The sequence below is a fragment of the Xiphophorus maculatus genome, chromosome 16 (genome assembly GCF_002775205.1).
Source record: "Xiphophorus maculatus strain JP 163 A chromosome 16, X_maculatus-5.0-male, whole genome shotgun sequence".
NCBI classification, from domain to species: domain Eukaryota; kingdom Metazoa; phylum Chordata; class Actinopteri; order Cyprinodontiformes; family Poeciliidae; genus Xiphophorus; species Xiphophorus maculatus.
Genome location: NC_036458.1, coordinates 5,580,668 through 5,602,234, shown reverse-complemented (window position 1 = coordinate 5,602,234; position 21,567 = coordinate 5,580,668). Strand labels below are relative to the sequence as shown.

Sequence of the window (21,567 nt, the reverse complement as noted above, 5' to 3'; positions counted from 1 at the left end):
CACATTATCTCTAAGGGATAAGCCCAATGTGTGGAGTAGAGGTGGGGAAAGTGCACAAAAAGAGTGATGATGATAATGATGGGGCACCTACCCTCTGCTCCTGAGTGGCCACGAAGGTCTGGAAGCCAGGGGCCACGCCAAACCCAAGTTCGTGAACAAATGGGGGCTCCGCCTGACTGTGGATCTGCACCCGCACGCCTGCCTCAAACGCTGTGTCCTCTGCAGGCAAGATGGAGAAACAGGAAGGACAAAAAACAACAATTCAAAAACTAACTCAGCTCAACCGTTTGAATGCAAATGCATCAAAATCCGATTTTCATTTCAGAAACAACCTTTTAGCAATAAATTCTGGGGGTTCTGACTCTAAGCCTCTGGCTTTTGAGATCGTCTCTGAAATAGGAAAAAAAAAAACACACTCAGACATCCTATTTGTTGTGACATCAAACACAGGTGCAGAATAAGGCTTGGTACTAACTCAACAGATGAAAGCGCCTCTATGCCTCCATTTGGAGCTCTTCAACACACACACACACACGCACACGCACACGCACACGCACGCACGCACACACACACACACGCACACACACACACCCACCCACACACACACACACGCACACAGAAGTACAGACCAAAGAAGGCACAACATTTGCAGACAAAGAATGAGCAGCGTTTGCAGAAATCAATAATGTGCTCAAAGTCAGTTGTGAGTGCACTGACATTCAGTCAGGGCTTTTCCCCATCAGCTGATCAGCCCAACACCTCAGGGAGCTCTATGACCAAGACATGGTAGTCTCTGAGTATGACCAGACTGCTCGAAATCGATGCAGCGCAAATACAGACGGACGAAGGCATCAGCCCACTGTGATACACACATTAATCAAACATCTGCAGAGGCTGATGTGGCAGGAGCATGATAGTTTCATACCAAGGAATTGATAAATGGATCAAACAGAACTTTTCTGAGTTTTCAGAGAGAAGAGAATAGGAAGATGGGACAGTGCATGTCACTTACATTTAGGAGACATAAACCTATATGTAGTCATTATGAGGACTTGATTTATGTTTCTCTAAGCAAGCCAAGTCCCAGTACTGTAACTCATTAGAGTACAAGGGCATGTTAAAGGTTATGTTGTGATTGGTTTACTGTAACAAGGAAACACATCAAAGTTACTTTAATCCAACTATAAAGTCATTAAAACATTGCAATGCATGTTTGCTTTAGCGATGCACAAAATATCAAATTTCAATTGTCATTGCAATAATAATATGTGCAATTGTTGTCAAGAAAATCCGAGCTCATCCCACTTCCCCATGCTGGAGATTTTAGTTTAACAGTAATAATAAATAAAGTTATCTTTAAAATGAATCACTCAAGTGACATCTAGGCCCAACAGTAGACTTAAGTGTCAATAAAATAAATCTGGTTGTGTGTGTTGTTTTTGTCTCATGCAAACTTTGCTTTAATTCTACTTTTTTCTATCTAATCATAAGAAATCATAGTCAGTCAGAGAGATTCATTAAACAGGAAAAGCAGGTTTCCTGGAAAAAGAGGAAGTGAGTTCCAGCCTGCAGATTTATAAAAATAGCTGAGACTATTCCTTATTTTAAAGGTAAAGTTTTAAAGAATGAAATCTAAACATTTTGAGTAATTTCATAAGATTCAAAGTAAAATACTTATATTAATATTGGTTTACTTGTAATAATACTTACAGTTACATTTGTGGGAACACTTACAAGAAAAACAAGTAACTGTAACTTTGGTATCAAATAATTAGAATCATGGATTATTCTTGATTTCTTTTTAGAAAACATCTGTAATAACTCACATTAGGATTATAATAAGAGTAATTAATAAGTTATAAAATTATAAATGAATGATAAATCAGAGAAGCTAAAGAAAATAAATGTGATATAAATGTGATTTTGACATTGAACTTGAAATGGTGTAAAAAGGTGTAACTGCAATTAAACATCACTGATATGTTGGAGGTAGAGAGTAGGTGAAAGGTGAACGGTTAAGGGAAAAAGGGGAACTAACAGGAGAGCAGAGATGATCAACGCCTTATTTAGAGAAAAGGTTGTGCAGGCAAGGGACACAGGAGGTTGAGCAACCCTGAGACATTAGCACAGACATCAGGACGTAATGTCTGTAAGACAGTGATGGATATGAGATCATCTGTCTAAGCAGACAGCTAATGAAACACGCCCACCAACAGTGCTAGCCAAAGAAACCCTATAAAAGGTGGGTGCAAAAGAGGAACCGTTCGTTGGATCCTCCGGGCAGCTTCGAGCCAAGATCGAGATGGACAAAGAACTCTGCAGCTGAAGAAGAGCCGGGGCCACGGAGCCGAAGACTGTCCGGCCATGGGGACCAACCCGTCAGGCCCACAACCTGTGGCTTCGAATCGCACTTCTCTCATCGGCTGGGTTCAGACCCCAAAGACAAAGATGAAGACAAAGACAAAGGCAAAGACAAAGAAGAAGAACTGGTGCCTTTTTTCCTGCCAGCACCAAGTCCTGTGTGACCTCACCATCCATGCGGAGAAGAAGCTCATCAGACCTACAGAGATTCCTGCCTTCGCCGATCAACATCTTCCTCCTGCTGCAACACCTTCTTCGTTGTTGCGCAAACGCAAACAACTGCCTGGATCTAATATAGAGTCATATCTCCATGTCAATAATATATTTGATTCTGTTTGCTCTAGACGTTCACACCTGACAAAGATTTTAGTAACTGGAATGTCAAAGCTCACAGAGCATCTATTAATAATCCAGCTGTGTCCGTCATTTTCTCTCTAAATATTGTGTCTTCATTGTGGCTAAAGAATTCTTGCAATTTTATTGAAGACCTCATTATTATGCAACTGCATTACGGCATGTGGGCATTTAGTATTCACCATCTGGCCCAAAGTTTAGAGACACAATCAGTGCACACATTATTGGTGTTAGCTCAAATTATGGCTTGGGCAAGCCAGAGAGATCTGCAGCTGACGCTGGTCGGGCTTACATTTCAGAAAAACAAACCCATAGTTATAAAAGTTCCCTGATAAAAGTAAAACAGGATTATGTGTCTTTAAATTATTTTTGACTCTTATGCTGTTTCACCATATTTCATAAAGCAGTGCACATTTTAGTGCTAAGGGAAAGCAGTTTGTGTATTTATTCTGCATCCTAACTGACAACTAGTTAACATTTGTGCCTTCTGGTTTGCAGCTTGTGTCTACAACTCTTTATAGTTCAACAAATTCAATTTAGAGGTAATATTCCTCCACAAAACACCAGATAATAAACCAAATTAAGTGCCATCTACTATTCAAACAGTGTCACAGAGGTCATTTGGATTTGACTAAACAATTTCTTGGATTATCATACTCAAAGTTATTTAACTCAAGTATTGCTTTAAATTGTTCATGAAGTTAGAGAAAAATTAACTTAAGCAATCTATTTGTTGTTGTTTTTTCATGGCAACAACATACATAACTTATTTTCTGGACTTCTTTGAACTATTATCTTGTTATTAGAGCAAGTGGGACACGTCCTGGTTCGTTTATAGGAAACAATAGAAGCAAAAATGATCTGTTACAAAGCGTTTACATCCATTTCTTTTCAAGTTGTACATAAAATAAAAACTTAAAAAGTTTGACATGAGTGCAGTACTCAAACTTAGATAGCATTAACGGACCCATTATTAGTCTGCAGACCAACGGCCCATCATAAGCTGAAGAGCTGCTACATCTTAATTAATTTACTGTTGTAGACTGAAGAAGATTTTAAAAAGCTGAAGTCTAATGTTTTAAGAACCACACATATGCATATAGGCAGACAAAACAGGCACAGAAGAACCAGCAGAAACCAAGTGATATGTCTAAATCTCTCCTGCAGTGCAGAAATCAATGAGAGACAGTTCAAGAAAAATATCATCACATATCATTTATACGTAAAGATATACGATCACTTCAAATCCTTGCCTGTTACACTAAAGATAATAAAGTATATAAGCAAATATGTGTGTAATTTCTAAGTCACCAGGAGTTTATCTTAATGTAACAAAGCTGAAAGCAAACATCTTGTAAATGATAGATGGCATTACTAATAAAAGGCCTTTTAACCTCGTTTTAGGATAAATAAAAACACACTTCACATTCCAACTTTGAATCAACTTTTCAAACACACATTTAGAAGAGATGAAAAGGCAGAAAATTAATATAAAGTGCAATTAGTCACAGACACATTGAACATGTTGATGTTTTTGTGATGATGTAAAGGTAAAAAGAGAAGGTAATCACTATGAACCTGAAGACAAATAAATACTTTAAATGCTGTCTCTGAAGTTGTGCTGAGATTATATTGACAGCAAAAAGGCAGAGGCAATTAAATAAATTGAAAAGTGCTTCTTGTGGGGATTAGAGTCAGTATTTAAAACCTCAACTACTTAAAGCAAATAATGTGTGTTTCCAAAATGGGAGCTATTAGATTTATTTATTTAAGAAATCTTTCTTCATAGTTAGTTTAATCAGGAGTTACTCAAATATAACTAGCAGCTTTACTTCATAATTTTTCTTTAAATTAGACAGATTACTCTGAGTATAATCCTGATCTAGATTAATCTTGCTTAATAAGAAAAAATATTACAATTTAGTCTCCTAAGGCAGTACTCAGAAAAACTCTCTTTACATAAGATATTGATCTCTTGTTGATTAGCAGGCACATGGACATTTATTATGTTTATTTCCGCACAGCTCTTTGATAATGTCGCTAAGTTTGTGTTAAAGGTTGCTGTGTTTGTGTTGCAGTCAGGCCATCTACAAGGAATCAGGAGTAATGATGTTTGTTATATCTGAACCAGGCTTCAATCAGCTTCAAAGGCAGCTCCTCTGATTAGACAGACGTGCGTGGTCAGAGGGTTCACACTCACTCCACTTACAATGATTCAGCCATGTAAGAAAGAGGAATTAAGTTGGAGAGAGGAGAAATCAGAACCTACAATAAGTGTTTAAGTTTTTGCTTTCTACAGCTTCCTGTTTGTGTTTTAATCTGAAGAAATTTAAGGTTTTTTTTTTTTACAGATTCTGTAAGTTTTTTGTGTAATATTAAAACATATTTTTCTTATTTCAACCAAAACTCAATCAGAAGGGTCATCTATTTAAATATATTTAAAATTACAGGAGCTTCTTCCTGCAAAGCAATGGTGTTTTATATGACAAAGACTAGATGTGCTGTTGGTTTTTTGACAAAGGTAGGCATTTTAAATCTAGCACAAAATGAAAGAAATAGAAAATTATCCCTTTTTGTCATCAAGGTATGTCCCTATTGATCTTCAGTGAAAAGCATATCTCTCCTGCCAATCATGGATCAGGAGATTTCTGGTGGTCTGACTGGACCTCTACTTGACAATAAACGCTAAGTTTGATGAAAGTGGAAAAGCAACAAAAGCATACAAAATACAGTTTGATAGAAGATTTTTAGATTGCAAGATTACACGTCTGATACAAAAATCAATTTCCACACCAAATACAAAAAAATTCAAGCTTTTTTTCCTCCTCTCTCTTCAGGAAATGCATCAAAATGGAAACTCAAACTACTGTCTGTCTCTAAATGTTAAAAACTACATGTTCTTTTCTGCAGTTTATTTTGAATTACATAGGATTTGCAGCATAATTCATTTTTTCTTGCTAGATTTATTATTGTTATTGAGGCACTTGCAGAAATTTTGTCCTTACTGATGAATTTTTGTTTATTAAACTCTAATTTCCAACTACACAGGTGAGTTTGTGGTGCTGTGAGGGAAACTGGATTTGAACAAAAGTCGCCATTGGCTGTTACGACCTTAAGAAAAACAGGAAATTCACAATCAATCACTCAAATCCTGGTCAGTAAATTAATGTTCATACATCAAAGCATATAGCTATGTGACTTTAAACTGCACAAAAAATACATCAAAGATCATGTTTGCTATTCTGCTCCCAGACTACATATTATTTGAAAAATATACAGCCATATTTAATAAATTGGATGTTGAAGAAGTTCATTTATGCCAGAAACTCAATTAACTAAGTGAAACATAACATACTTAATAATTCAACACTGACCGATGTCTCAAGCCTTTTTCTCTGTTAAGAATAATGACGATGGTGATGATGATGATGATGATGATTTTTCACTTGCAGCTAATAAAAACATAGGATCTAAGATTAGAATATTACATAGACCAATAAACATTTTCTCATGCAGAAATGTGGGCTTAATGAAAAATCTAATACGTATTTAAAGGTTATTTCAAAAAAGTATTTTTAATCTCACAAACAAGCCTCATTGAACACATATTCAAATTTAGTAAATATGATGAGGTTTAGGATTTTAACACATTATTTATAGTTAACACTTATAAATAACAGACAAAGAGGAAATTTCCATCGTAGGTAAACCTCAACTGTGAAAGACAGTATAAAATACAATCCAAATTTTTTAATAATTAATTTGCAATAAAGAAGTGGCTCTGTAAGAAGCAGGTGAAGTTCCTGCAGTGGGCTAGACAATCTCCAGGCTTGAACCCAAAAGAAAATCTTTAGAAGAAGCTGAAGCTTTATGTTATTAACTTTATGTTATGATGTTATTAACATAAAGCTGAAGCTTTATGTTATTATCTGTATCGAGGAATAAACCCCTGCTTTGGTGTGGGAGTTCAGATGAAGAACTACAGGAAATATTATACCTCTGTAAATGCAAACAAAGGCTTCAAATACTTTTTACAAGCAATAAAATGCTAATAAATTATTTAAAATCATACAAAATGAGTTTCTGGATGTTTTTTTCTTAGATTCTGTTATTCTCAGTTGAGGTGAAACTATGACAATGAAGACCTCTCTCGTCTCTGTAAGGGCAAAGTTGGAAAATTTGTGATGTGTGAAGTACTTACTTTCTCCATCTAAGTGAAACAAAGGCTGCATGATATATGTCATATGTGACCTATATCTGATCTTTTCATGATAGTCTGAACAATACAGATCAGATTCTTTTCGAATGCGACCCAGGCCACTTGGGTATTCGTTACGTATCCAATTCAAATGTGACCTAATGTCCAGGTCGCATTCATTCGACCTGAACGTCACTGATACTCGACAAATGTCAGTATTCTACATCCTGATTCGCCCAAGTGGGAAGAAAAACAACCATGAAGGACTATAATAAGTATTAAGCTGTTAATCTGCTGGCTCTGGTCGGACAACAACTTCAAATGTGTAAACTATGCTCTGCTGTTAACATCCACGTTTACTTCCGTTAACAATGAGCACTTCTTCTTTTTATGGCGGTTGGCAAAACACTGATAACTCTGACGTTATTGCGCCCTCTACTGCGCATGCGGGACACTTTCAGGTTGTTTGCCTGTTCACACTGGACAACACATACAGGTCGCATATATTTGGAAGTGTGGAAAAGAAAAATCTGATTTGACAAAAAAATTGGAATTGGGTCACTTCAGGCTACAGTGTGAACGCAGCCAAAAAAGGAAACTTTAAGTTATTGCTGGAGGAGCCTTTAGTGCAAAATGCTATAAATGAAATCCCATTTGATGAACATAAAGAGTAAATGTGTAAGATTTAAAACCATGTAACAAGACTTCCACAAAGAAAGCTGAACTCTGCAAAAATCTCTCTGTTTAGCTGTCCTTCAACAATGCAGTGAAAATAAGAAACAGTGCCTGAAGAAAATTCAGTTATCAGAACTCTATCTGCTTTAGAGTTCTGAATTCGTACATTTTCAAGGGGTGTTCCTATACAGTTCAAATTTGCTATGTAACAAAACCAAGATATGTGGGATTGAGAAAGAAACAATGTTCATCTGTCACAAAATCAAATCTCAAAGTTGAATTTAGTGGTTTGTTCATGTGTCTTTTTAAAGAGGGGGAACATTTTGAAGCATTCATGTTGAATTTAAACATACCAGCCTGCTAAATGTTCACATAAAGTTAAACATGTGCATGTCTGGGGAATATGTTTGGAAAATATTCATCCTACTGTGTAAATGTTCATATTTGTATGCTCTTGATGACAGACCCAGTGAGGCCCATTCATCACCCTATCATCAGAACGCTATTATCACATTTATATCTAATTATATTGAAATGCACCCTTGTGCTCTCAATGTTGCACTCATCCACACAATCTAGAGAGTCTTTACCTAGAGTTTGAATAAATTGTTGTTTTGGTGACAAAATATTTGTAGCAAACATTAAGGTGGTGACACATGCAGTTTGAAATTATAGCAGTAATATTTGGTTTAGGAACACTTGTGAAAAACGAGAGCCTTATATATATATATATTTTTTTTTTTTTTTTTTTGCAGCTGCTTTGAAGCTTTTAGCACCTTTCTACTGATGATTTCTGCTTCTCTTTTATTCCCACATGTTCAAACACTAAAAGTGTTTTATGAGTTCTCTTTGAAAAGACAAACTTCCCTTTCCCCAAGTGTTTTCGGATACAAGCCAAAAGTCACCGTTGGCTTGCCGTAAAAGAATCCAGCTTCTCTATTTTTATTGGTTTCTAATCTAAATGTGCCTTAAGTTGATGTCTTGCAAAATGACAAGACTTTTGCCAAATAACAGCTTCTCAAAATATTTGTCTAAATAAATTAAATTCAAGCTACTAAAACACTATTTTCCAGAAGCCTTCAAGCTACTAGCAACTACCAAAATGATCCCACACCATATTACAACCACGTCGGTGTAATGAGTTTTGAGACTTTTGTAATGCAAAGATGTGATTAATCATATAATAGATTTTTTTTTTTTTTTTTTACCATATTCTGTAAAAAACAATAGAAACACAAATAAATCTGTAAAGGAAAAAAATGCAGAAAAATTTGAATGCAACACCATCTGGTTGCATAGTGTGCATGACATTAAACTAATACATTGTTAAAGCAATTTTCTGGATCTATTATGCTATTTTGTTACATTTTATTTAAATTTTCATCATTATTCTATACACCTTTAATGGATCATTTTGTTAGGCCAAAGTTATTCTCCCTTTATTTTTACAAAAAGCTTTTAGCAAAGACCATGAATGAGAAATACCCACTCAAAAAGCAGAATTATATGATTTATAAATAAAGATAGTTATTTAAACCTCCATTTTGATAGACTTTTAAAGAAAATGTTTCATTTAATGCAGTAGAAGTCAACTGTTTTTCAGTCTGTACACTCATATTACAAAAAAAAGAAGAAGGAAACTGGGGATATTTCTCTTACTTCGGTCTCTTTCTGAGTATGATTTGTTTCTTTTATTTTTAAGTCCTACGGGGTAAAATTATAAATGTGCTTGGTGTCCAAGCAACAAACCAACATTCAATATTTCTTGTAATGTTTGGCCATGATGATAAACTGAGGCGTATTATTGTGGGCATGTAGGTTCCTGCATGAAACGGTGCATTATTAGAACTACACAGACTCACTGCTAGTCTTTGGCTGATGTACAATAAAACAGCAGGAGGAGGGAAGAGTGGGTTGTGACTGGTAGGAAAAGCGAAAACCACTGGAAGGAGATGGATAATAAGTCTCTTTAAAAATGTGACCTGCCTTTCAGCACAGAGCAGAGACCTGCTTCAGCTCGGGAGGCAGTGCGCTTCCTGCTGAGACTGAATTACCTTAAACAAGCTAATTAAACCCCAAGAGGAACAAAAAAGGACACATAACCCGGGAACCTGCAGAGACAGTCTTCTGCATGCTGTTCAGGTGGTGGCTGAAGTTCAACAAGTTACACCAAGATAAGTTCAGAGCTGAGAAATGCAGGACATAATAGGAAAACTGATAAGGTTTTTGAGTCAAAACAAACAAATATCCATATACCTTTTGTTTCTCCTTCTGGCTCAACTGCAGTTCTGTTATTCAATGATTTCAAAAAAGATGCCAACAAACCTAAAACATTAACCAACTGTTAATAGGCAGTATTTATGGGGATATTTATGCTTTAAGCCCCATGAAGCAGATTGATGTGCAACAGCAAAAAAATAGTAATCTACATAAATAATCAGTCTCAATTATTCCCACAGTTAATCACATAATATATCAAAATCTGTCTGGGGGATCTTTTTTTTCCCCAGTGAGCATTCTTTATCACAAATTTAAGAAGGTCTGGATATTTATCAAACTTAAGATGCATAAACCAATCAAATAATCCACACATGATCAATGATTATATTTAGTTAATTACATTCATGTCTATATAGTAATGATGCAATTAAGGAGAAATACAAAGACAAATGAGATAAATTAAAGACCCAAACACTTAATGTTCTACATTTACAGGCCAGATGCAGAAAGTTTTCTGATAGAAATTAAAACTTCAAAGTTATCTGAGCTGATAGAAAATCCAGCTTTTATTAAAGGTTTGCTGACTTCTCTCTGGAGTTTAAAGAAGGAGTCTCGTGGCTTAGTTTGTTGTAATACCTAAGCTGAAATACTTAACTGTAATTTAAAATGGAAAAGTTTTGAAAAAATAAAAGGAAAGAATAGGACATTTCTGTACCAACTGCAGTTCAATGATCTGAACTAGAACATCAAGGATATAACAAGATAAACAGCCTACTGTGAGTCAGAAGAAGCTTTTAACTTTTTCAGAAACATTTGTGGCGAATGGTGTTAGCTTTTCCTAGCAATATATTTGGAGGCTCCTCTATTTTGATTAGAAATCATCTGATGTACCCGTAAAAAAAAAATCACAGCGGTAGAGCTCCGGAAGTAGAAGAAAAAGAAAAACACTGCAAGAATTTCACATATAATTTAGAGATGAATAAACTTTATAAGAAAACAACCCACAAAAATAAAAAATTACAGCAACCATCTGTCAAGATGGTGATCAGGCCTCGTACTATGTGACGTGGGTCTCTTACCAAGCCTCCCTTTGGATTTTGATTAAGCTAATTATTTCAGACCTTCTACTTTCTGTTGAGAGTTTTAAACTGGATGTCATCAAATGACGGTACTATGCAAAGGTTTTAAAACATCTCCCAAATGCCAGACTTCCTTTTGAAGTTGTCTTGATTAATAGATGTCCATATTTTTTAAAAACCTGCTTTGTACTTCTGCTGGTTTCTTTGACTTTGCTAAATTCAACCTTGACCAGCAGAACAGCAAAGAAAAAAAAAATAAATAAATAAAATAGCGACAATCAATGACCTATTTCTTACAATAATGCCAGAGATCATAGAACAACCTCAACCAGAACATACTTTGTTTCACTCCAAAGACTTGCTATGTTCAAACTCAGCACACAGATGCCTATCGCAGCGCCTAAAGTCATAAGTTTTAGATGCTGCTTCCTCTGGAGATTAATTAAAAATATATTTTTGTGACATCTTCAAAAAGTGTGGAAAGCCCTGCCAGCAAATGCAATAAAATCACTTTACTGCATAGAAAAAAGGTTGGACATTATGTCAAAGTAACATTATAGGTTTAAAGAAACCTTAGAGCTGGCCATACATTAAATAGCATTTATCATTATCATTGCCTTTATTTACCAAAAGTTTGAAACTCACTGAGACTGACCAACAGGATGTTAGTTTGCTTTTTACAGCTTTTAAAGAATGTGAATTATGTTAAACAAGTCTTTGACTAAAATACTTGGATTTATATAAAGTGGACTGAATTATTCTTAATGACAGAAATTATTTTAAAATAATTTGTATTCGGTCAATGTTCTAATATGGAAGCATATTTGAATAGTTTTTACATGACCCCAAATTGTTAATTGGTAAAAAATACTGAAAGGCATGAAGATTACTTGCTTTAGATGTGCCCTATAAAGCAACTGCTTTATCTGCCATGCTTCAGTCCCAAACTGCTCTAGGCTCTTACAATGCAAGTATAAAGACTGAACTCATTGTATTGGAAAAGCAGTTTGGAAGTAAAACTATTTTTACTTCATTTTCATGTTTTATTTGCTCTCTAGGGTCATTATTTCAGTCCAAATGTTTATAAAAATAAGCTGAAATAATCCAGATGACTTGCCAAGAGATTCTCTGTTGGGAAATAAAAAGTTTAATAGATTTGCACTGTTTAATTTACTTTGTCCTGAAACAGGAGATTACTGAGGTATATCACATGTATAAATCTCTTATATAAGGTCATTGGACTTAAATTCAATTGGAAGAATGACAATGGTAAAAATGAGTCTAAGCTGATAGAGCTGCTCTGCTAGACTGGAGATAAGTGAAGAAAAGGCTGAGCCATATGTAGAAACATGACATGGACACTCATCACACCCACAATACACTCATAAAAAGCAAAGGACAGAGAAAACCCAAAAGGCAATCAAATGTCATTAGAGGCTCAGAAAAAAATCTTCTGGCTTCTGGATTTTTCAACCCAAGAGCAAAAACTGTGAAATTTTAGTTTACTGTAAACTTGTGCCTATACAAAATAAATTCTAAGTTATTTCTGAAAATAAGTAAATAAAACAAAGTTTTGAATTTCCTCGCAGCTAAACTCTGAATAGTGGGTAAAAGTTTTGAGAATCTGCATTTGATGATAGATGAGAAAAAAAACAGTACAGCAGAGAAAAAAGCAAATAAAAATTATAATAAAAAAAGTTTTTAAAAAGCCTTTAATATAAGAGCTTTGTTTTTCCTCACAGTCTTCAGAGTCAGTAGTAAAGGTGTGTGTGGTATTGAGTGTACCTGAGTCCCCCCAGACTGGCAGGTACTCATCCTGCTGGATGTCCAGCATGATCTCCAGGCCGTTCCCAGTCCCTCCTTTCATGGTGGTGCGCAGCGTCTTCCCCTCCTCTGCCGCATTGAACATGTAGCACTTTCCATACCTGGTGAACACCTGCCAGGAGAAACAAATAACCTGTAAGAAATTATTTCTAAAATTTTGGATGTTGACACAAAACTGTGATTAAATTAAATTAAAAAAAAATAAAATCTTTTAACTAATGCAACTGTAAATGGAATTTTTTCCCCAGAAAGTTTGTTTTCTTTATTTAAAAGGCCGTAGAAGATACCATTTTGCATATTGAAGCTACAAAATTATTTTCTGAAGTACATCCCCAGGTTCCAAAATATCCAAAATGTCCTATAAACTTGCAATATATTGTGAAAACAGATGGTGTAATTAGAAAAGAACATTATGTGAAAATATTAAAGTAACATAACAACATCAGCCAGGAACAAAAAGCACAGGGAGAAATCAATCTTCAAAGTGGAAAGTGACCAAAGCTAAATTGGTCACGAAGAGGATTAGGGACAACAAATATAAATTTTGAAGAAATTAAGCTCTACTTTTGGAGTCAAACTATACAGAAAATATTTGACAAGACATATTTGTCAGTAGCTGTGTCCAGTCTTCTGAGCCAATTCATTTCATTACACAATAGATCTGAACAGCTCTCACTCGGCAATGACAAACAACTAAAGAGCTGTCAGAAGGTAAACACTTAAAAGCAGAGTCCATCATTCAGCTGGGTTTCAGAAAATATTTACCATCCACCTTCCTGTGAGTGTTGGCAACACTTCGTCAGACCTGTGTTGGAGTTAATGTGAGCGGATACTTGTTTTTCCTCTGAAGTATTTTTACCACCGTTTCACCACAAGCAACCATATGACTCAGAGGAATTTATGAATAATATACAGAGGTAAAACTGCACAGCGGTGGAAAGTATATTTTTGTGTGGGTGGGTAGATGTGTGTGTTCTACACAAGCAAAAATATCGGTGAGAGTGTATTTATGTCCCTTAAGCTCATGAATAGTAATCACCAGATGAACCGTCTATCTTGGTGCTACTGACCAAATAAAAAAAACAAAAGGAGAAGAACGGTAACCTTATATATCAAGAGTTGTGGTTTTATTTAGGCTGCAATACAAAACCAATAAAACGAAACCAGATTAAAGCTAAAAATGAATCATTTTTATACCAACTTACTGGTTGTTTCAGACGGAACCAGTAAACGGGCAACAGCATAATGGGTTCTGGCTGCCGAAACATTTCAGCATTTGACTTTCAGGTGTGGAGAGATTAAACCTGACCAGTGATTTAAACAAAATAGCAAAACTGCCTTTCACTACTTCCAGTCTCAAGCAAAACACTGCTAATGCAGCCTAATAAACGTGTTTATTAACCAGCTGATTAAAAGCATAAGTAGTGCATCTTAAAAAAATAATTTTCAAATGATATTTTGTTCATTTGTTACGACTTACGTTGGTTTAAATGACTCATAAAGTAGCTTAGAGTTCTGTGATTGCTTTGGATAATTTGAACATTAAAATCAAGAAAGGAGAATTTCAAGTGGTGAAGCTTTATGGTTTGTCATTGAACCAAAGAGCAGAGCCATTAGCATTTCTTAAACTCTTTGTCTGCTGTGTTTTAAGATAGTGATTACATGCTCTTCCTCCGTCAACAGTTTTACAGACCTTACTGATTTGGTGGCGGATGCTGCGCCGCCACAGAGGTGCAGCGCATCTCAGGAATATGAAGTGTCACATTAGAGATGCGTTCACCTCTGCAAAACAGACGCGCTCCTGACAGATACGCCAAAGCACAGAATAAATGACACGCCACAGGTTTTTGGAGCTTTGGAAAAAGGGTAAGAGAGTGGATAATATGTATTCACTCTGCAGCCATAACTCATCTGGGAGGGTTTTTAGTGGCTTTGTGGGAAAGAAAATAGAGTGGAAAGCACAGTATTGGCTATGTGCGGTCCTGGTCTGTGGAGCAGTCAGTTTTTTTAAAATCATTTTCATCCCCCAAATTACTCTAACTCTTTTTCAGTGAAGGGTTTTTAAATGACCCCCCAGATACATTTCATTACCACAGTTGTTCAAATCTCATGAAGCTGAGGTTTCACAATTAACACGCACAGCCAAATTGGTCAAAGCCTGTACTATTGAAGGTAATTACCTAGCAGTCATTTTCTCCTCTGCTACACATTTACATGAGCAAATGAACAAAGCCCAGATTGGTTCCAAAACATCTATTCTCAACATTTCCATATGTCTTTCATATGGCAAATTGCTGTTCCTGTAACTCTAGAGACCCATTTTTTATATTCTTACTGATAACCGACATGCATGGTCAAAGGTCAGGTCATCATCTTACAACACCTTAATAGTTAGATTCCAGTTCAACAACTTGGAGGTAAAGAGACTAATTAGACCTTGTGAGCAGATTTCAGTTACTTTGCATTCATCCTTTTCCTCCAGGAGCGGATGACGCCACTTCAAGTAAAACTGTCAGAGAGGAAACTGTTTTCAAACGAGCCTAGAATTGTGAAGAAAATCTCCCCAGAGGCAAGCATCAATAAATGTGATACCACTCGTTATAATATGCTATCCTGGGTGGTGTCACAGAAAAAAAAAATCTATATTGCTGCATAAATTAGGTCAATACAAGCCCCAAAGTGTCAAATGAATAATTTGTATCAGAATCAGCCATACCACATTTTTCAATGAAGAGACCAAACTGTTCAAAATGCTGCTTCTCAGTAGGATTATTCAAAATCAGTATTGGTTCAAGTCTTCACCCTTAAGACCAGTCTGTCATGAGAAGACATGTTGGATTAGGAATTTTTTTTCAAGAACTGTCAGAATCACAGATGTAATATCCTTTTCTTTTAAATTGCAACTTAGTGTGAAACCCTTGGTTGTAGTAAATGGAATCAATAAAGTCATAAAGCCACCTGTTTCCATACATACTGAGGATGAGAAGATGGAAGAGAGGAGAAAACAGGAAGGACAAACACTTTCCAGTGGAGACGCACGGACGTTTTTGTGTCAGTGCAACACGTGGGGAACACCAAGTGAGTCTTCCACCTCCACTCACTCTGTCTGCAGCTAATGCTACGTCACTTAACATTTAGCTTTACGCTCTGGTTTGTCTGTTTAATTTTTAAAAATGTCAAACTCTTTTGCTGCAAATATCACATCACCTTCCCTCCCATTCAAGTCAGAAGTCAGCGCACCAGAAAAGAGCAAGCAAGAGCACGAGCAACTTGGCTGCCAATTAAAATTCCTCCTGATCAACAAAACGCATCTCATTAGCATTCACAGCAGAGTGCGCAAACGTCTGGAGGAGCGAGGGCAAACATGGCAGGACCTGGCCTGCTTGCCGTATTGTGCCTCCTACAGAGGAGAAGTCAAAGATGACATGGCTACTGGTGTACGCTGCTGTCATGATGAAAGGTCAGCTGTTAACACCAACCACCAACAAATTAGATGCTAAACAACCTCCTGACTAAAACAAAGAACTACAAACACAGTATGTGTGCATGCATCGTAAAAAACAAAAATAAATCTTTGAATAGCTTTAAACTTGTCTCTGGACTTTTAAAAGATCTGCTTGTCATTCTGAATTAATCATTTTCTTCAGTGTTGTTCTCACTTATTTTCAGTGCTATGTTCCAAATGCTACAAACAAGTTTATTTACTGGTTAAACAGTAATTAAAGTAGAAGAAAGCTTGGTTTATTTTCCAGAAGGAGCAGAGCAGGAATCTTGCAGACATTATAGCACAAAAATAAACCCTCTGATCAAGGTCTAGAACGTAGCAATATTCTTTCAAAAAGCATTTTCCAGCCACTGTTCATAACCTTCTTTTCTTTTTTAGTGCATCTTATGGAAACAGTAAGACAGCACAAGGAGTTTGATGTTCACCTGCTGCCGTTACACCTCTGAGCTGCTGCAGAGAACAGTTCAGTATGAAGTGGGCGCAGCTCTATCAGTGCTCCATTATAGTGGAAGCTGTCACTGTCTGATTTTGTAATGAGTGCTTCATTCATGTGACTGCACATCGTCTGCTCAAGCGTTTGATTTGCAAAAGCTTGGAAAGGCTTAACAAGGGGTTTGTCTTTACAGCCATTTCACCAAAATCATATCTGAAGATAAACAAAACACCTAAATTAAGTCATAATTACATATTTGTTTCCCAGCAACATGTCATGGTCCTATTAAATTTCTTCTACCATACAGTGATTTGTAATTTGTATTGTTTTATGTTCAGTTTAATTTTGATTTAGCACATTTTTATTACAGGGTTTTTAGTAGTTTTGTATGAAATTGGTGATTTATTGAACAGTCACCAGTGGAGTAAATCTGGTGACTACTTTTTTCCTACTCCTAAAAACCCCCAAAACGTCTGCCGTTATAACATGTCTCTTAGCTACTATATTTTTAGCATGCGGGCATGATACAATGTGGGAAGTAGTGAATAGTAAATTAAAATATTTAGCAAAGTAATTATCCTACGAGTGTTAACAGTTCACAGAAGCTACTTTGTGCAATCTGGATTTATTGTTCAGCAAATCAATGCCTATTATTTGAAAGTTCAGCTTCTATTTTACAACAGAAGCAAACAAAAAAGGATATAAGGGTATTTTTTCCGGAAGCCTTAATTTGAAAGAAGAAAGAAGATGAAGTTTATGAAAAAGATCTTTGAGGGGCAAGGCAGCATTTTTCTCCGCTGTGTGGCAGCAGTAAAAGTAGCTGTACTGCTGTGGGGATAAATAATTCAGATGGCTGCTGTGGTAGCAACGGAGTTGGCCCTTAACATGAGAATGGAGGGGATTTTACTCACACACATCCAGCTGCCTCACTCATCATTATGGTTTTACACATGCCACTCCACTACCTGAAAGCCTGGCTCGCATCCCGCACAACTTAAACACTGCTGCGTCCACATTTGTCATATTAAACAAATTCTGTCATTTAGGTGACATGTTGGGAGGTTTATGGAACATATTTATCATCGCAGCCTAATGTAATTTAGCCCTGCCGCTCCATAATATTTTATTTTACAAGGCAGCTCCTAAGTGAGGCAGGACAGCGATAGGACACAGTGGATTGCAAGCAGTGCTCCCTGCAATTTATTTATGCTTTAGGAGAAAGGGGACAAGGGCGTGAACAATGAGTACACAGAGAGCTAGAGAGATAAACGGAGAGAGAGCGAGCGGGAAACGCATCGGGACTCAAAGGACAAACACCATACTGAATTTAAAATAAATTGCAGAGGCTGGTAGATGAACTTAATCCCACCAGCACATTGTGCTCAACTGCAACGTATAATTGCAGTCTATAATGTCCTTTAAAACATGCATCTCTTCACATTGTCTAAGAAACAAAAAGAATAATTTAGCTTTAATTCTTCCACTGATGCTTTGTGGTAATGCCACACACATCGTTGAGGCAAAATAAAGTCTTAAGTGAGTCTTGTTATACATATTATATTTTCATTACACATAAATTAGAATACTATTGAAAATTTTATTTATCTCAGTGAATTCACGTAAAAAGAAAAGTTATTCTGTACTATATATATAAATCCATTACAAACACAGAGATAAAATTCAAACAAGAGTTTATTTCGATGTTTGTGATTGTAATTCAGAGCTAATAAAAATGAAAATTAACAGCTGGATGATAAAGTGTTTTGGCCATCAAATAAACCAGTATGTGGTGAAACCCAGGTGACTGTAATCTGCAGTTACATGTGGGCAAAAAAAAGCTAATGAAATATAAAAGGCTTATGTGCAATATATGCTTATAATGGTTTTTACAAAAGAATTATGGTGCAATATATTTTTTCATAAATATGGAAAGCAAAATATCAGTTTCTCACAGCAAAACCTGGATGTTTTTCATTTTTATGTTACAAGAAATAAATAAACCAATATGTGGTTCTTTAAATTCACAGCAAGAGACTTTTATTACAGCATTTATTTATACATGGGTTTACTTCCCACCCTGACCCGAGTGTCAAGAAGACTTAGTGGCTCCAGACATTTTCTACTTAGTAAAGGTGAAGGAAAACATATCCGTCTGGTTTTTTAAAAGTTGTTGTGCAATCCCAGCATGTTTTCTAAACCTGAAAATAAAAACCATGTAGCAGTTTCATTATGGTTGTACATCTTGGTCTGTTTGCAACTAAATGACACCATTGAGCTGCCAAAGAAATGAGTCTGAGAGCAAAGTTGGTAAATGGGTGCAATGTGCAGTGAAGTGAAAATACCACTCCGTTGTAGCTAATAGTGCTGCTGTAATTGGTTGGTTTCATAATGCCAGCCTAATTTCAACACAACAAGCTCATGGACAGACCTACCCATTGCTGATCACTTCCAGGCTAACAGCTACTGCTGCAACTCAAAAGTCTCAGTGTTTTGTCTGCTGTGCTGATTGGACAAAACAATTTTCCAGTGGTAGATTGGTACAAACCACCAAAAATTATTTTTAAGAACAGCACATTTTCCCAAAGCATCAATTTAAAAACAAGGCATTCTTTATTATTACATTATGCCTCTGAATCGAATTAGCTTTCAAGGACCAACTACCTTGGTCCATTTCTTGTCAAGCCCATCGAGAAGTTACCGGCAGAGGAGTGTGAACAGGAGAGCAGCAGAGGACACAGGGACAGACGAGATCTGACGAGAGTGCTGCAGTGTAATCCATCATCATATATAGATGCACATAGCTTACCAATATGCAAAGGCCATCCCATCAGTTCCGATAGGGCCTTAAAGAAAAAGTTCAGTATTTAAGAAAATATGGGTATATACCTACTCTTCCATAAAATGACCTGAGAATGTGGAAATAAATCTCTGTGGTTCTGCAGTCACGGTGTTAAAGGCAGAAAAAAAAAAGATTGTGACCCTGGCTTATAAAAATGAAAAAATGTGAACCTGCACCTGTAAAGCTTGATGGTTCTGGTGAAATACAGTTACTCTGAGCTGTAACAGGAAGCTCACATGGGCTTTGTCGTCGGTTGCCATGAACCGTTCATGCAATTTAACAAGTACTAATTCCGGTAGCACATTTTGTAGTTCTATAAAGTGATATTATGGTGCTGACCATAATTGTAATACAATTTGTTATATTTCATGATCACTGGAGAAAAGCCCTGTAAGGACATCTGGCATGATTTTGAATGATATCCATAAAGTTTTTAACTGTAGTGTTGTATTTGCAGATATAACAAAGGTTTTTTAAGAAAGATGAACAATTTTCAAGATCTTATTCAATTCTGCTATAGGAGCAATTCAAAATAACTCTCCCAAAAATAAAAATAGGCAATTCAGTTCAATAATATTGAAATATACCATATTGATCCTAGTTATTAAACAATGCAGTCAAGGTTATTATAGAGTATTTTTTATCTAAGGAAACCAAGCAAACTTCACTTTTCAAGCTTTCATTTAATTGTTTTGTATTTTTAAGTAGAGTCATACTTGGCTGCACATTATCATGGTATTACTTTGAGAGTTTTATAAAAGCAACTACACAGCAGCATAAACTCAGACATTTTTCAGGAACACGATGCTAATGCTGCCCTTCGAAGGGCAAGTTTTATAAGAGGTGCAATCAGAAATATTCAAACACCCAAAGATCTCAAAACGGCATAAATTGGAGTTCTTTTAAAAAGCTGCCTTAGTTTACAATATATGATGCAGTACCTTTGCGTAACTGCATCATATAAAGGTAGCTATGCAACAATTATTCAATCACTTTATGCTGCACCTCCTCTCCGCTCACCCCACGCTTTGGCTATGCAAGTAGAAAGACTTTTTAGTAGTCTTTACTAAATTAAAGAAGTCTTTAATTTTCTTTGGACTAGCTGTATTTTTCCCTCATTTTCTATCTGATGTCTGAAAACCACAATCTGAGATTTAGACTCATCAAGATCATAAAAGTGGACAGGATGAGGACAAAAAAGAACTGTTCATCTTAAATTAGAGCCATTGCATCTGAGCAAATAAAAAAGGCAGTTAAAGTTTATTTGTGGTGTTGTACAGGACTTGTTTGCCACTCCATCTTGTGTGAAATGACTGCTTCTGTCAGTTTTACAGGCAGGTTGAAATAAAGCCATGAGCAGTATTAATGCTAATGTGTCCCTGGTCTATAATTCCTCATGCCATTGGCCTAAAAGATTGATGTAGCTATTAATATGTGTCGTATTTCTAAAAAAGAGAGAGCTTCAGTGAATTCCCACTTGGCTAAAAAGCCCCAACACTGTTGCTTCTCAAAATATAAAACTATTATTTAAAGCTGTAAGTCAGATCTAGCCCTAAAAAGCTTTGCCTAAAAGATTCCCACTGCTGCCGAATTCAGCATTCAGCAGCTTTTGTCAAGCTATCTTCAACAGCCTTGAAGACGGGATTTCTGTACAGAAAGAAGAAAAAATTATTTATAGTGTGCAATATTCATATCGAAGCTCTGCAACCATTCATAATATTTTACATTATAGTATATACTCTACAGGTTCACATGCTTAAGAAAAAGGGGATCAAATATGACGGAAGTTACTTCAGGTCAAAGATCACGTACTCCCTGAATATTTCACCCACTCTATACTTCCCTGAATCACACTTTCCTGATGCAAGAGTGGAAATCTTTTAAATAATTAAATGGCTTGTTCCGTTTCATTCCCCCTTTTGCTCCCCCCACAATGTGTCAATCACACCAGTGTGTGGTGGTGTTCAAATATAGCTATAGACTACAAGCTGTCACCCTGCTCTCATCAATCACTTCACACACACAGCCAGTCGTTTCTTCTTTTTCCTTTTTCTTTTTTTAATACGTCACCTCCTAGTG

General features: G+C 36.1%; 1 protein-coding gene across 2 annotated transcripts in view; it reads right to left on the bottom strand.

Moving 5' to 3' along the window:
- The window catches only part of asic2 (acid sensing ion channel subunit 2), a 355,639-nt gene that overhangs the window by 21,562 nt on the left and 312,510 nt on the right, over window positions 1–21,567 (bottom strand). For both annotated transcript variants that reach the window (XM_023349282.1, XM_005796664.3), the window contains 2 exons: window positions 12,673–12,823; window positions 92–219 (listed from right to left, as the gene is read on the bottom strand). In XM_023349282.1, coding sequence (XP_023205050.1) covers window positions 92–219; window positions 12,673–12,823 — 279 coding nt within the window. The remainder of the gene's footprint in view (window positions 1–91; window positions 220–12,672; window positions 12,824–21,567) is intronic.